Genomic DNA, 16,200 nt, shown 5'->3' with positions numbered 1-16,200 from the left:
AGCATATAGAATGCTGGTGCAACATATTCTTGAGTGCTTCTCCAGTGTTTGGGATCCGTACCAGGTCGTACTGAAGGAAGGCTAAGAAGCAATTCAATGGCGGGCTGCCAGATTTGTAACCGGTAGATTGGGACAACACGTAAGTGCTAAGGAGAATCCCTGGAGGGATAACGACGTACTTTTCGAAAATCACTCTTGAGAAAATTTAGAGAACCCGCATTTGAAGATGACTGCCGAACGATTCTACTTCCGCCAACATACATTGCGCGTAAGCACCATAAAGATAAGATGTGAAAAATTATGGCTCATACGGAGGCATGTAGACTGTCGATTTTTCCTCGCTCTATTTTCGAGTGGAACAGGAAAGGAAATGGCAAACAGTGGTACAGGGTGCCCTCTGCCACGCGCCGTATGGTGTCTTGCAGAGTATACTTATGCCTCTATCCCGTTTTTTTTTTTTTTTTTTCGTCCACCGTACAAGCTCAGCACCCTATGTCACGACCACGCTACGGGCCGATTGTGAGAGACAAAGCACTCTAGAATATACCGGTCATCCGATGCAATCCCGTCCAGCCACTAGAGCATCGGTGCTGCCCGTGTTGAGATACACAATGAAGCAATCGACTAGTGTTTGCAATTCTGGAGCAAAATTTTTGTCCACTCGAATTCCTCGAAATTTGAAGGAAGCTATGAGAGACTCATCAATATGATGGGCTGGTGGAACTTAGAGTGGACATGACTAATAGGTACGTACAATAAGGCGAGTTATAATAATATAAAATAAATATATGCATTTGGCACTCAGTAAAAGCAATGTCAGTGGATAACATTTCCTGACGTTCCAACCTTTGTCTAGGGACAACCTAAATGTGGATGATAGTACATTCTCTGATTAGCGGCAGAATTTCGTGAAATTTATGGAAGAAATGAAAGACGACTCTGATTTTAAAAGATCTTTCGGCACATGAATAGTGGACAGCTTATTTCAAATGAAGGAATAATCGAAAATTTTGTTCGGAATAGTTGAAATTGGCAGAATATTACTTTGCAATTCCAGGCCACAAAGCCAACGTCGAAAGACTGTTATCTTCCATAACCGCCTAAAGGGCAAAATAACGCAGTAAATTGGAAACCGACACAATCACTAAGATAACGTTGGTGTCGAGTAATTTAAAATTATTTGGTCAAGAGTTCCACGAAATGATATCCCCCCCCCCCCAAAAAAAAAAAAAAACGTTTTCGATAAACTGCCAAATTATAAGGCTGTTTACTGATTTTTTTTTTATTTTAAGAACATTTAAGGTTGATCTTGGAAAAATCTGACTATAATTAATTATTATCAAACGACTGACAGTTCGCAAGTGACTTCATTACTGTTTAAAACAGACATTCCGTCATTTTCCTCAAAATGTCTGACAAAATACAACGCCTAGTCTTGTTTTTCTACTTTTGTACCATTGAACTGCGCGATGTTTAAATGAGCCAACCGGGATTTGCCAAATTCCCCACCACAACTCAGGCCAGTTTCACTTCTTGCAGCACACGGACTCATAACGTAATATTAATACAATATAGAAATCTTGCTGCTTTTAAAACTTCGTATTACTTCAGGTAGCTCACGGTTTCCTTGGGCAGAAGTACAGCACATTACACAACAGTTTAATGATTGGCAACAACCACTGCGCGGCAGTACCACATCTCACTTTGGTAAACAGAAGCCACTGAACTGTACATGACCAAGTCATCGAAGGAAAATTAGGGAAAAACGTTGTGTAGTCGCCAGTTCTTATACATTGATAATAGGGTGTGTCATGAACAACACGCCACAAATCCCCACGGCTGGGGTGTTGTTGAGGGAAAGGGGGCGGCCTTTAAAGGTCACTTTTTTATCTTTTTCTTGAATAACCGAGGCTTCTATCGTAAACGTTTCCCAATACAAAATTAAACTTCGGTTAATATTTCTAAAACAGATCCCATTATTTTCCTCTAGGATTAATAATTTCCGTGTTCCAGGGTATCGAAAAAATCGCAGGTATCAAAAACACATTGGTTACCTGAGGGCTATTTTCGAATTTGAAAAATGCAATCGTCTTAAAGAAGAGTTTTATTTGCCCTGATCCCCAAAAATAGATATATGTACAACTAGTTTCAGCAATTTAACTTGGCATCTTCAGATCTGAAAAGGGAGACACATTTTTTTTAAATATTTAAACAGACTAATAATCAATATTCGTTATAACGAAAAAAAATTTCAGTTGCGTGTGTTACATACGTTCTGTATACTGTGATGTTCCGAGTCTGGGAATTATCCTTTTTGGGGTTAAATGCTTTAAAAGTTTTCCTTGAATATACCCAAGTACTGTTGGGAAATTAGTTCGTGAAATATTCCATGGGTTCTGAGCCTAGCTCTTTCGTTTGCGATTTAAATTACAGGGCAGTTCTTACCCACATTTACTTTAATAATCATGAATTGAGCCTTGCATCTAATTATTATGACCGCGTGGCATAAAAGCTTTATAAAGAATGGTCAAAGGAAAAAAAATCCTCGTATCGATAAGCGTTCATAATTACGTGTACATGAGGTACCTCTTCCTGCACCACAAAATCAACGGCGCCGATGTAAATGATTATCATCGGAAATATTTCTCAGTAATTGGTTAACAGTTGAAAGGTGGCTACACTGAGCCACTGCGCCAGAGATTGCGCCAAAGAGTATTATTAAGCCGCCTACACAGTGCTTGGGGAGAGCTCGTGGTAGTCAGTGCCTGTTAAGAACTCGTAGCGGAGAGTGTTTGTTGAGATGTGCTAGTAGGCAGTGCTTGCTGAGATGGGATATTGGAGAGTTCTGGTTGAGATGTGGTAGTAGCGAGTCGGTGTGGAGAGATTGTAATGTTTAGAGTGCTTTTCATCCATATAAATTAAGGTAACAAACTACTTTTCTTTTTTTTCTCATTATTTCAATGTCCTGAATAATGCGTCATTACAGGTTCAGTCAACAAAGCATCTGGCTTGTGTTCTTGTATTAGAGTGTAGTTCTGGTTTTCTTGCGCAATTATAGTATTTCTAATTTTTTTCTATTACGTCAGTATAAATGATATTTGGAATTTCTTGTCTTGTTGAAGAAGAACCGTGCCAGATGTGTACGTTGAGTCACACTCCCACACACAGAACAATTACACTTGTGCTTTGGTTTCGTAGGTTTTATAGTTTCTAGGGACTTAATTAATTAATTGTGTTAACGAAAAATTTCATTTCATTCTTTGTTGTTGTTCTATGCAGTCAGATAGCGTACTAAAACTAGTCAGGGCCAACTGTTTACGAGACATAGCGTAATCGGACATACAGCTACTAAAAATATTTGCATTTTATTTAATTAAGCCCCCATGCACGTTGTAAATTTAACTCTGAAAATTTCTGTATTATCACGCGATCTCTTTCTTCCTGTTCTCTATCCTGTTCCCTTTGTCTAATCTCTACTGCACTTAATCTATTATTGTGAGAATTCAAAATCGGTTGTACTTCTTCTCTGATTTCTTTCTTTAATTCATCTTTCATATTTTTGAAACACGTCCCTATTCGTGAGTCTAACCGTGTTTCCAAAGTTCCCATCTCTGTTTTAATTGATCCAATCTCTGTTTTAATTGTTCCTATCTCTGTTTTAAATTCAGATCGCAAAGTTCCCATCTGTGATTTCATTGTTCCCATTTGTGAGTCTAACCGAGATCCCAAATTTAATATTGCACCCATCAACTGCTCCATATTAAATGGTTCAGAATTCTTTTCGCCCCTAACATTTCCCGCAAAACTAACTTCCTTCGTCATAGCTGTAAGGCTATCTGTGTTCGATACTATTTCAGAATCTTCTGTCGTTAATCTCGTATTCTGTGAATTTTCTGATTGAGAGAAACTTTGAAATGGTTCCGGACTATTTTCCCGACTTATTACATTGTTTTCCACTTCATTATTCATGATACTGTTTTCCTCTGTTGGCGAGTTCTCCATGTTAACAATTTCGTCATTCTCACTATCCATCATTTTTGCCTTTTTCATCGATCGCGTAATCATTTACAAAATATACAAAACTCGTCACTGTACGAAAATTTTACACAATGACTCCTTATCTTCAACAATACCATTCACACGAAATATTTCCCTCAAACACAATTAACGAACAATAGAAATAATTGCACTAAATTATCAAACCCGTAGACAAGGCAACAAAAAAAATAAATTTTGAAAAATTCCATTAGAAGAATGCCAATTACCAAATCTACACATGCAATATAGACTACAATTACTATACTACAAATTACTACAACAATACTACTGTCTACTATTTTTACAATCAGAAGAATTCCAAGGGACGATCCGAAGCAGCGGTCGCCACGTGCATGGGGGCTTAATTAAATAAAATGCAAATATTTTTAGTAGCTGTATGTCCGATTACGCTATGTCTCGTAAACGGTTGGCCCTGACTGGTTTTAGTACGCTATCTGACTGCATAGAACAACAACAAAGAATGAAATGAAATTTTTCGTTAACACAATTAATTAATTAAGTCCCCAGAAACTATAAAACCTACGAAACCAAAGCACAAGTGTAATTGTTCTGTGTGTGGGAGTGTGACTCAACGTACACATCTGGCACGGTTCTTCTTCAACAAGACAAGAAATTTCAAATACCATTTATACTGACGTAATAGAAAAAAATTAGAAATACTGTAATTGCGCAAGAAAACCAGAATTACACTCTAATACAAGAACACAAGCCAGATGCTTTGTTGACTGAACCTGTAATGACGCATTATTCAGGACATTGAAATAATGAGAAAAAAAAAGAAAAGTAGTTTGTTACCTTAATTTATATGGATGAAAAGCACTCTAAACATTACAATCTCTCCACACCGACTCGCTACTACCACATCTCAACCAGAACTCTCCAATATCCCATCTCAGCAAGCACTGCCTACTAGCACATCTCAACAAACACTCTCCGCTACGAGTTCTTAACAGGCACTGACTACCACGAGCTCTCCCCAAGCACTGTGTAGGCGGCTTAATAATACTCTTTGGTGCAATCTCTGGCGCAGTGGCTCAGTGTAGCCACCTTTCACAGTGCATTGTAAATAGTTTCATGAAAATGCGTCTAGACGAACGCACGCTATTCTCTTCTAGAGCGCATCACACTGTGCTCCCACCACGTTGCCACGTTGCAGTTGTAGGCGTTCTTGTTAGCAGGGTCAGAGACCGCAGGAGGTCATGCATCTCGTTTTTTAATAGGGCAAGGGAAAGGGGAGGGGGTGATACGTGTGGGAAGTTTACATGGAAGGAACTGGAGTCCGATGAAAGATCTGACATGGTGTCCCACAAAAAGAGGGCTAGGACACTGCTGTTTTAACATGGGTCTCCTCCATTCGTTTCCCTTTCACAACCAATAGGCTCCCAATATCTAGAACTAGACACGTACCTTGCTTTAACACAGAGTTCACCGATCTCGGAAAAATCTGCACCTATGTATGTTCCAACACTACGGCAAAAAGATTAATTTCTTAACAATTCGCTATTCCTGCCATTTCCGTCCAGTGACAGCTTGATACATACATACAGGAATTTAGAATTTGAGAATTAAACAGCCAAGTTCTCAGCTATGCATTGATAAGTGTTAGCTGGTTTCATACATGCCTACCAAGAACATCAATCAGGATTGTGCGTACTGTATTCGGCTTTACAATTGCCTTGACGACATTATTTTACAATATGATCAAAGAATGAATAGATGGAGGGTACCCCAGGCAGCAGTGATGGGGCCACTCCCGTTCCTTATTTAAATAAATGATATGTCGTCTAGTATTAGAGATAATTCTAAAATATTTCTGTTTGCTGATGACACTAGCTTCGTAGTAAAGAATGTTGTGTGCAACATTGGCTCTGTTTTAAATAGTGCAATTACGAGATGGCTTGTAGAAAATAAACTAACACTTAACCGCAGTAAGACTCATCTTTACAGTTTCTAACACACAAATCAATAAAACCCGAAGTTTTAATTTCACAGAATGGTCATATGATTAGTGAAACTGAACAGTTCAAAACTCTAGGTGTTCAGATAGATAGTAAACCGTCGTGGAAAGCCCACATTCAGGATCTTTTTCAAGAACTTAAGGCTGCCACATTCACTGTTCGAACGGTATCTGAAGTAAGTGATCGTTCGACACTAAAATTAGTCTACTTTGCTTATTTTCATTCGCTTATGTTATATGCTATTATATTTTAGGGTAACTCTTCCCGTTCTCAAAGGACGTTTTTAGTTCAGAAACGGGTAGTTGGGGCAGTAAGTGGTGTAAGTTCTCGAACACCTTGTCGACCTCTGTTCACCTGTCTCGGTATTCTGACATTGGTCTCTCAATATATACATTCTTTACTCTCGTTTCTTGGTAACAGTATCAGCTTATTCCCAGGAATTAGCAGCTTTCACTCAGTTAATACTAGGCAGAAATATAAGCTGCATTTGGATCGCACTTCCTTGACTCTTCTGCAGAAAGGTGTGCAGTATACTGCTGCATCCATTTTGAATAAGCTGCCACAATAATTCAAAGATCTTAGCAGTGATCCACGCGGTTTGAAATTGAAACGGAAGAGTTTCCTCATGGGTCACTCCTATTCAGTCGAGGACTTCCTTGAAAAATTAAGCTCAGTCCTATGTTTCCTGTGATTGCGTTTACTTAAGCTTATGGCTTGTTTCTTTTGTTTTCATAAACATTTTGTTTTATCTGTTATTACTTTTAAGTCGTAATTTCATGTACTGACACGTTTCATGACCTTGGAGATTTGCTCCTGAATTTGGTCTTGCGGAATTTGACGTGTGAAATAAAGATAAAAAATACCAACGTTAATAATACACTGGTGTGCAGAACGAAAGGATGAAAGTAACTTTCGTATCATGTGTCACAGAAAGAAATACGAAAAGAAAATAATTACGCTGCTGTCACCATGATTCATGGTAGTCCCCTGGACAGTACGAAATGGGGGACATGGTCCTTAATAGGGTTGTGATCACCACTGACGGGAATGTGTGCTCTGCAGCGCGCTCCCATGCTGGATACAAGGTTGCTAGGGAGTTCTTCTGGTAGGGCGTACCATTCCTGCACCAGCTCGACTGACGAGTGCCGCCTGGTCGGTGGTGCATTTGGGCCTGTTGCAAGCACCTCACGCCTTCTCGATTGGATTCAGGTGGAGGAACGGACAGGGCAGCTCCTTGCTGAATGTTCTCTCATGCAAAGGGCACCTCCACCTGCGTTGTCCGATGCACTGTATTCCATACAAAATAAGCCAGGGCCGAATACACCCCTGAAGCGAAGCACGCGAGGAATGTTTACAATGTCACAACAACACTGACCAGCGAGTGTACAACGTTCAAAGATTCGGAAGTCATAAGCACTTGTAACATATAGCCAACCACCACCAAATCTTGACCACCATGAGCGCAGTGAATTCCAAATCTGTGAACACGGTACATCACAGGTCAGTGATATTGTGGCACTGTACTCCTTCCCCGCGTGCGGGTGGGCCAGTTCTTGGAAGAGGAGGATATTCGGCGAATAGACTGGCCAGCCCGTTTCCCCGAATTTAATCAGGTCGATAGCTACTGGGATACGTTGGAGAGGCGTACTGCAGTAAGTTCACGTGCACCATCGACCATCCAGCCGCTGTCGGCCGTGTTGGTGGAAGATTGCAACGCCCTGCCGTATAGACGCCTTACCATCTCTGTGGCAGGTTGAGAGCACGTTGCAGAGCTTGCCCTGTCATCCGTGGTGATCACACGCCCTGTAATGTATAGTAGATCATCATACATTTTGATGACTTAAGCGCCATTACTGTCTTTGAAAAAAAGTGTCATTTATTTTCGCCTCATTACGTATTTATTCTAATTCCGTTTGTTCCAAGTCTCGTCGAGCTATGTTACTTGGCAGTAACACTTACTGCGAGATGAAAGTAACTTTCGTATCATGTGTCACAGAAAGAAATACGAAAAGAAAATAATTACGCTGCAGTCACCATGATTCATGGTAGTCCCCTGGACAGTACGAAACGGGGTCACTGACCTGTGATGCACCGTGTTCACAGATTTGGAATTCACTGCGCTCATGGTGGTCAAGATTTGGTGGTGGTTGGCTATATATTACAAGTGCTTCTGACTTCCGAATCTTTGAACGTTGTACACTCGCTGGTCAGTGTTGTTGTGACATTGTAAACATTCGTCCTTAAATACTGCACACCAGCGTGTTATTACTATTACTGTAAGAAATACTTTAGACCATTCAATAGAGACTTAATCTCGTATCAGGCGTAACACTTACTTCACACAAGACGTCACTTAATTTCGAGATTTACGTTTTGTTGTCACTATTTGTTGTTGAACAGAATTATTTTCCCTTCGCAGCTACTGAAATAAGGAAATGTGGCAGTCACTTACTTGTGATTTCGACAACTACCACCTCACCAGTCTCGCTTACCTGTCGTAGTAGTAATCCCTGAAAAAGAGAAAGATGACATTAGTGACGGCCAATACTTTGCAAATGCACATGTGTAGTGATTGACCTATTCATGAACTGTATATTGCTGATTCGGAGGAAGCTGTGCCGTAGTGCACACGCTTTCTGTGCATGCCTGTCAGTCTCTATCCTTAATATTCTGTCAGTCATTATCGCTTACAGTTTTACTGGACATGCATTACATACTGATAATGAGGGAACTTTTCTATTTTCACTACTGAGAAACAAAATAGTGTCTTAGATGGTTTTAAAAACTAACATGCTGCAATCTTCTTGTGTAAAGACGAAATCCCACAAAAGCACCTTCAGAAAAATGTAAATTTTTAGATCCTTTATTTACTTTGATGTAACGGAATGTGGTCGATGCAGATTACATATTGCCACGAGATTTGGTGAAACGTGGATAAGACAACGTTGTGTCCGTCACGAGAAGGTCTGAAAACTGTTCTTCACATTTTTCCTCTAAACAGAGCTTATCATTTTCAGGGATAACTTCTAAAGGACGACTGTCTAAAGATTGGAAGGTAAATGCCAAGAGAAATATATCAATGGGAAGATAGAAACAAACAATACGACTCACATATCTTTTGAACTCCCGATATCGCTTAACAATTCCTATAGGGACCTCACTAGTGTTAATGACTCCTTGTGTCGAGAAACACATAGGCAACTTTCCAATATTTTCCCACGAATGTGGTTTTCGAGATTTTATGATGTGTATGACAGACGATTGAGGATGTGCAGAGGACAAGTAAAGAATGCCTTTTCCTGCTCAGTATTTAGGAGGGCTGACTGCTCATCTTTGTCACGTTTTGCTACATGGAAACGTTCCGACAAACTACACTCTCGACTCCACTCTCTGGTAGAATCACCACACCTAACAAAAGGAGTAGGGCAAATCCAACGGCTGGAACCGTATAAAAGGCATTAAAGAAATGGGGAATGTCTGTTTTCCACACAACAAACTTACTTATCTGAAGAATGTATTTGTCTACAATCCCTGTTTGGGTGTCACGAATCTGTAGGGGCTGTGGTTGTTGTGAGCGGACGCAAGGAGAATTGGCCACTCTTCGGGGGCAGGTGGAGGCTTTGTCTGTTAGGCTCATCGAGCTCGAGGCGCAGGCGTCGGCTCGTAGTGGCGTTGGGGCAACTGTGGTGAGACCTATGCCTACTTCGGTGGCCTTGGAATCACATGGAACCCCTGATGTCGCTGCGTCTTCCGGCAGTGAGCATCTTACCGGTCAGCCATCACTCCAGGGTGAATGGCGGACAGTGGTGGGCTCGCGCGTGCCTGGCCGAAAGGCGAAGGTGGGATCTGGCCGCGTGGCAGCTGCCTTACCCCTTTCCAACAGGTACGGGGTGCTTCCTAGTGGTGATGACATCGTTTCCGAGCCACCACAGGGTGCCTCGCCTGTTGGGCCAGTGGCCGATTCTCCGGCAAGGTCCCGACAGTCACAGAGGGCGGGCCTATTAGTTATAGGGAGCTCCAACGTTAGGCGGGTTATGGAGCCCCTCAGGAAAATAGCGGGTAGGTCGGGGAAGAATGCCAGTGTGCACTCGGTGTGCTTGCCGGGGGGTCTCGTCCGTAATGTGGAGGAGGCCCTTCCGGCAGCTATTGAACGCACTGGGTGTGACCGGCTGCAGATAGTAGCACATGTCGGAACGAATGACGCCTGCCGCTTGGGTTCTGAGGCCATCCTTGGTTCCTTCCGGCGGCTGGCTGATTTGGTGAAGACAACCAGCATCGCACGCGGAGTGCAAGCTGAGCTTAATATCTGCAGCATAGTGCCCAGAGTCGATCGCGGTCCTCTGGTTTGGAGCCGTGTGGAGGGTCTAAACCAGAGGCTCAGACGACTCTGCGACTATAATGGTTGCAAATTCATCGACCTCCGTTATTGGGTGGAGAACTGTAGGGCCCCCCTAGACAGGTCAGGCGTGCACTACACACCGGAAGCAGCTACTAGGGTAGCAGAGTACGTGTGGCGTGCACACGGGGGTTTTTTAGGTTAGAGGGACCCCCCCTTGGGCGAAACGATAAAATACCTGACGGCTTACCAGAGAGGACATTATCATCGTTGATAAAGAATGTCCGTCCTCAGAGACCAAAAACAGGAAAAGTTAACGTAATATTGGTAAACTGCAGGAGTATCCAGGGCAAGGTTCCTGAATTAGTATCTCTTATTGAAGGAAATAGTGCGCATATAGTATTAGGAACGGAAAGTTGGTTAAAACCGGAAGTGAACAGTAACGAAATCCTAGACACAGAATGGAATATATACCGCAAGGATAGGATAAACGCCAATGGTGGAGGAGTATTTATAGCAGTAAAGAATTCAATAATATCCAGTGAAGTTATTAGCGAATGCGAATGTGAAATAATCTGGGTTAAGTTAAATATCAAAGGTGGGTCAGATATGATAGTCGGATGCTTCTATAGACCACCTGCATCAGCAACCGTAGTAGTTGAGCGCCTCAGAGAGAACCTGCAGAACGTCGTGAAGAAGTTTCGTGATCATACTATTGTAATAGGGGGAGACTTCAATCTACCAGGTATAGAATGGGATAGTCACACAATCAGAACTGGAGCCAGGGACAGAGACTCTTGTGACATTATCCTGACTGCCTTGTCCGAGAATTACTTCGAGCAGATAGTTAGAGAACCAACTCGTGAAGCTAACGTTTTAGACCTCATAGCAACAAATAGACCGGAACTTTTCGACTCCGTGAATGTAGAAGAGGGTATCAGTGATCATAAGTCAGTGGTTGCATCAATGACTACAAGTGTAATAAGAAATGCCAAGAAAGGAAGGAAAATATATTTGCTTAACAAGAGTGATAGGGCACAAATCGCAGAATATCTGAGTGACCACCATCAAACGTTCATTTCTGAGGAAGAGGATGTGGAACAAAAATGGAAAAAATTCAGAAACATCGTCCAGTACGCCTTAGATAAGTTCGTACCGACTAAGGTCCAAAGCGAGGGGAAAGATCCACCGTGGTATAACAATCGTGTACGAAAGGTACTACGGAAACAAAGAAAGCTTCATCATAGGTTTAAGAGCAGTCGAATCATAGCTGATAAGGAAAAGCTGAACGAAGCGAAAAAGAGCGTAATGAGAGCAATGAGAGAAGCATTCAACGAATTCGAACATAAAACATTGGCAAACAATCTAAACAAGAACCCTAAAAAGTTTTGGTCATATGTAAAATCGGTAAGCGGATCTAAATCCCCTATTCAGTCACTCGTTGACCACGATGGAACCGAAACAGAGGACGACCGAAGAAAGGCAGAAATACTGAATTCAGTGTTCCGAAACTGTTTCACTGCGGAAAATCGTAACACGGTCCCTGACTTCAGCCGTCGCACGGACGCCAAAATGGAAAATATTGAAATAAACGATATCGGAATTGAAAAACAACTGCTATCACTTAGTAGCGGAAAAGCATCCGGACCAGACGAGATACCCTTAAGATTCTACTGTGATTATGCTAAAGAACTTGCCCCCTTTCTATCAGCAATTTATCGTAGATCGCTGGAAGAACGTAAAGTACCTAGCGACTGGAAGAAAGCGCAGGTCGTTCCCATTTTCAAGAAGGGTCATAAATCAGATGCGAATAATTATAGGCCTATTTCGCTTACGTCAATCTGTTGTAGAATAATGGAACATGTTTTGTGTTCTCGTATTATGACGTTCTTAGATAATACAAATCTCCTTCATCATAACCAACATGGATTCCGCAAACAGAGATCATGTGAAACTCAGCTCGCCCTATTTGCCCAAGAAATTCACAGTGCCGTAGACACTGGCGAGCAGATTGATGCCGTATTCCTGGACTTCAGGAAGGCATTTGATACGGTTCCGCACTTACGTTTAGTGAAAAAAATACGAGCTTACGGAATATCGGACCAGGTTTGTGATTGGATTCAGGATTTCCTAGAAGAAAGAACACAACATGTCATTCTTAACGGTTCAAAATCTGCAGATGTAGAGGTAATTTCGGGAGTACCGCAGGGAAGCGTGATAGGACCTTTATTGTTTACAATATACATAAATGACTTAGTTGACAACATCGGTAGCTCCGTGAGGCTATTTGAGGATGACACGGTTGTCTACAAGAAAGTAGCAACATCAGAAGACTCGTACGTACTCCAGGAGGACCTGCAGAGGATTAATGCATGGTGCGACAGCTGGCAGCTTTCCCTAAACGTAGATAAATGTGATATAATGCGCATACATAGGGGCAGAAATCCATTCCAGTACGATTATGCCATAGGTGGTAAATCATTGGAAGCGGTAACGACCGTAAAATACTTAGGAGTTACTATCCGGAGCGATCTGAAGTGGAATGATCACATAAAACAAATAGTGGGAAAAGCAGGCGCCAGGTTGAGATTCATAGGAAGAATTCTAAGAAAATGTGACTCATCGACGAAAGAAGTAGCTTACAAAACGCTTGTTCGTCCGATTCTTGAGTATTGCTCATCAGTATGGGACCCTTACCAGGTTGGATTAATAGAAGAGATAGACATGATCCAGCGAAAAGCAGCGCGATTCGTCATGGGGACATTTAGTCAGCGCGAGAGCGTTACGGAGATGCTGAACAAGCTCCAGTGGCGGACACTTCAAGAAAGGCGTTACGCAATACGGAGAGGTTTATTATCGAAATTACGAGAGAGCACATTCCGGGAAGAGATGGGCAACATATTACTACCGCCCACATATATCTCGCGTAATGATCACAACGAAAAGATCCGAGAAATTAGAGCAAATACGGAGACTTACAAGCAGTCGTTCTTTCCACGCACAATTCGTGAATGGAACAGGGAAGGGGGGATCAGATAGTGGTACAATAAGTACCCTCCGCCACACACCGTAAGGTGGCTCGCGGAGTATAGATGTAGATGTAGATGTAGATGAAGTATTATTCGCTGACGAAACAATACCATTTAACCGGCAATAATTATAACCAGACACTAAACCTCTATTATTTGGTAAAGAAAGCTAGAAAATAGCTTTAAACAATGTATGTTAGCATATGCAGTATTTAAATGTCCTGTTTCTCTAAACTTATTCGTCAGCGAACTGAAAAAAAAGCGCACAGAAAATGTAGAAAATATGTCTCAAACAACAACAATAGTTCTTAAAAATGTGCTGTAACATACAATAAATAAGGTAGTATGAAAGTATCCATAGAAAACTATATCTCAAAAAAACAAATAATAAAAATGTAATAATGTGCCACTGTGTTTCTATAAGCATGCTATTTTCTGCATGTTTCAGATTTAAGAAACCCACTGATGATGGTGACATTTGTCGCTGAAACCACTTTGGGGAAATAAACAAATAAACGAATAACAAGATGTTTTGCACCAAGGCGGACTCAATTTCTGACATTGTTGTTTTTGGAGTGTCCATGGATTGATAAAAACACAGTGCAACGCAACAGTACACGCACTTGACAAGGACAATTTGTGGAAACGCCTCATCATTCTCGATACATCATCCGCAATGCAGCAACACAAGATCGGAAGCCACAAAGATCACGTTATTTGGATAAAGTCAAAACAAATTTTTTATACAACATTCTTTTTCCGTTGTGGAGATACAATGGTTTAAAGTGGCTCTAAATGTAGCACGTACAAAGACAAACAAGCTTTTCGGGGAGCTTTTTGAAACACGCCATTTCTATATTACAGACAAGTGGAAAACTGTTTCAAAGACGAATACATGTAATTAATGGTCGTACTGTTCCTTTATGAAAGCTTCATACGTTGCCACGATATAAACAAAATGGTTCGAAAGACAATAAAAAGACACCGGATCAGTCGTCAGCTGAGTCAACAAGAGTCTGCACCGGTTGCGATGCTGTGGCGGCCTATCGGCAAAATTATGGTAGAGTAAAAGTTGGGAACGAGAATGCAAAATGCACAAAAGAATGCGGATATGTCTTAGCCAGAGTTAGGACTGTAAAATAAGGGAGCCGGCCGGGGTGGCCGAGCGGCTCTAGGCGCTACAGTCTGGAACCGCACGTTCGCTACGGTCGCAGGTTTGAATCCTGCCACGGGCATGGATGTGTGTGATGTCCTTAGGTTAGTTAGGTTTAAGTAGTTCTAGGTTCTAGGGGACTGATGACCTCAGAAGTTAAGTCCCATAGTGCTCAGAGCCATTTGAACCATTTAAAAGAAGGGAACTAGCTTGTTGACTTAGCTGGTAGCTTAAAAGTCATTGAAATCAAAACATGTTGATATATTTGCGCTTTTTTTAGAGCTACGCTACTTCCTCAGCACAGTGAGCTCTCTTAGCTGCTGTTGGCACACCTGCACCTCGCAATATATAGGCTGAAGCCGCTGATCATGTGCCCAAGATCCAGAAGATTCGCCAGCTACAGAAAACAAAATGTAATATCATATAGCAGACATGTAATACCTAAAAAAAGTTTTTCTGGGGGGATAAATTTTCTGGGAATCGATTTGTTCCCTGGGGGACACTGCAACAGCTTTTTGATTATTGTGTGTGTGTGTTTGTGTGTGTGTGTGTGTGTGTGTGTGTGTGTGTGTCTTTCCGCGCGCGCGCGCGCGTGTGTGTGTGTGTGTGTGTGTGTGTGTGTGTGTGAGGGTAGGTCGATGGGTGGTTGGAGGGAGAGTTAATTTTATTTTTATCCCCAATGGTACCATGTCTCCCTCAAACCCACTCCTTGTTGCATGCATGGACAGGGGTGTAAGGACAAACAGACACAAATTTATGTATTTCTAGAGATGGGATGCATGTGCAATGGGAAGTATCCAAGGTTGACAGTGCATCTATAACAGAAAATATCCCAGAATGGGGATATAAGCATCCAAAACTTTGATGACAAGTTGCGTCATTTGGCGGTACCCTGTTAGATGACGTGATGGCATATGTCGTGTTATACGACATGGCATCATGTATCGTGTTACTTTACATGACACGATGCATCATTTTACATACATGGGCACTAATAGTAACTAGTGGAAACACGTGAATATGTCAAGATGTTGTGATTTTAATGTCTTTCTAGCTGCCAAATAAGACGAAAACCTAGCTCCCTTCTTTTATATCCCTAACTCTGCCCAGGACATATTCGCCTTTTTCTGTGCAATGACAGGAGCATTTTTCATTGTGGTCAAATACACATCGTCGGGTTTAATGTCGCTAAACGAATAAGTTACAGTCGTTTTCATTACTCCATGCTTGTTTTTAATTAATAGGTTTTCATTTATTCTGAACAGCTGTCTGTACATCTTCCGCGTGTATGTCAACACCTGTAACTGATGTATTAGGTACGTTAAGACCGTGTCACAAAAGGAGTAATGTCGAAAGACATAAACACTATTTGTTAGGAAATCTCCATTCGTACACTATCAGAGACATGAATTTTCCTACGGGAACAGTAGTATCCAAAAGCCGTAGCCTGTTTTCAATTGCTCCCAAATGAAGAAATGCAAAGGAAAAGGCGAAATACACCTTCAGTGTACGGTACCCATCCCTCACATATTTCTTTACTTATAATTTTACTGTTTCAGAGAAGGAAAATTATGTGGGATACGCATGTGGCTGAAAGAAAAGCAGCTATCAGGAACGAGTCTATTTATGTGACTGAACAGTTTAACTGGATTTGTCGCAGAGCCA

The 16,200-nt window shown here is 41.6% G+C and overlaps 1 protein-coding gene across 1 annotated transcript in view; it reads right to left on the bottom strand.

Annotated features, from left to right (window-relative positions):
• The window catches only part of LOC126481395 (RNA-binding protein Raly-like), a 999,983-nt gene that overhangs the window by 295,681 nt on the left and 688,102 nt on the right, over nucleotides 1–16,200 (bottom strand). The window contains exon 5 of the mRNA XM_050105125.1: nucleotides 8,510–8,527. Within this exon, the coding sequence (XP_049961082.1) occupies nucleotides 8,510–8,527 (18 nt within the window). The remainder of the gene's footprint in view (nucleotides 1–8,509; nucleotides 8,528–16,200) is intronic.

The sequence above is a fragment of the Schistocerca serialis genome, chromosome 5 (genome assembly GCF_023864345.2).
Source record: "Schistocerca serialis cubense isolate TAMUIC-IGC-003099 chromosome 5, iqSchSeri2.2, whole genome shotgun sequence".
NCBI lineage: Eukaryota > Metazoa > Arthropoda > Insecta > Orthoptera > Acrididae > Schistocerca > Schistocerca serialis.
This window is presented reverse-complemented; position numbering and strand designations above follow the sequence as displayed.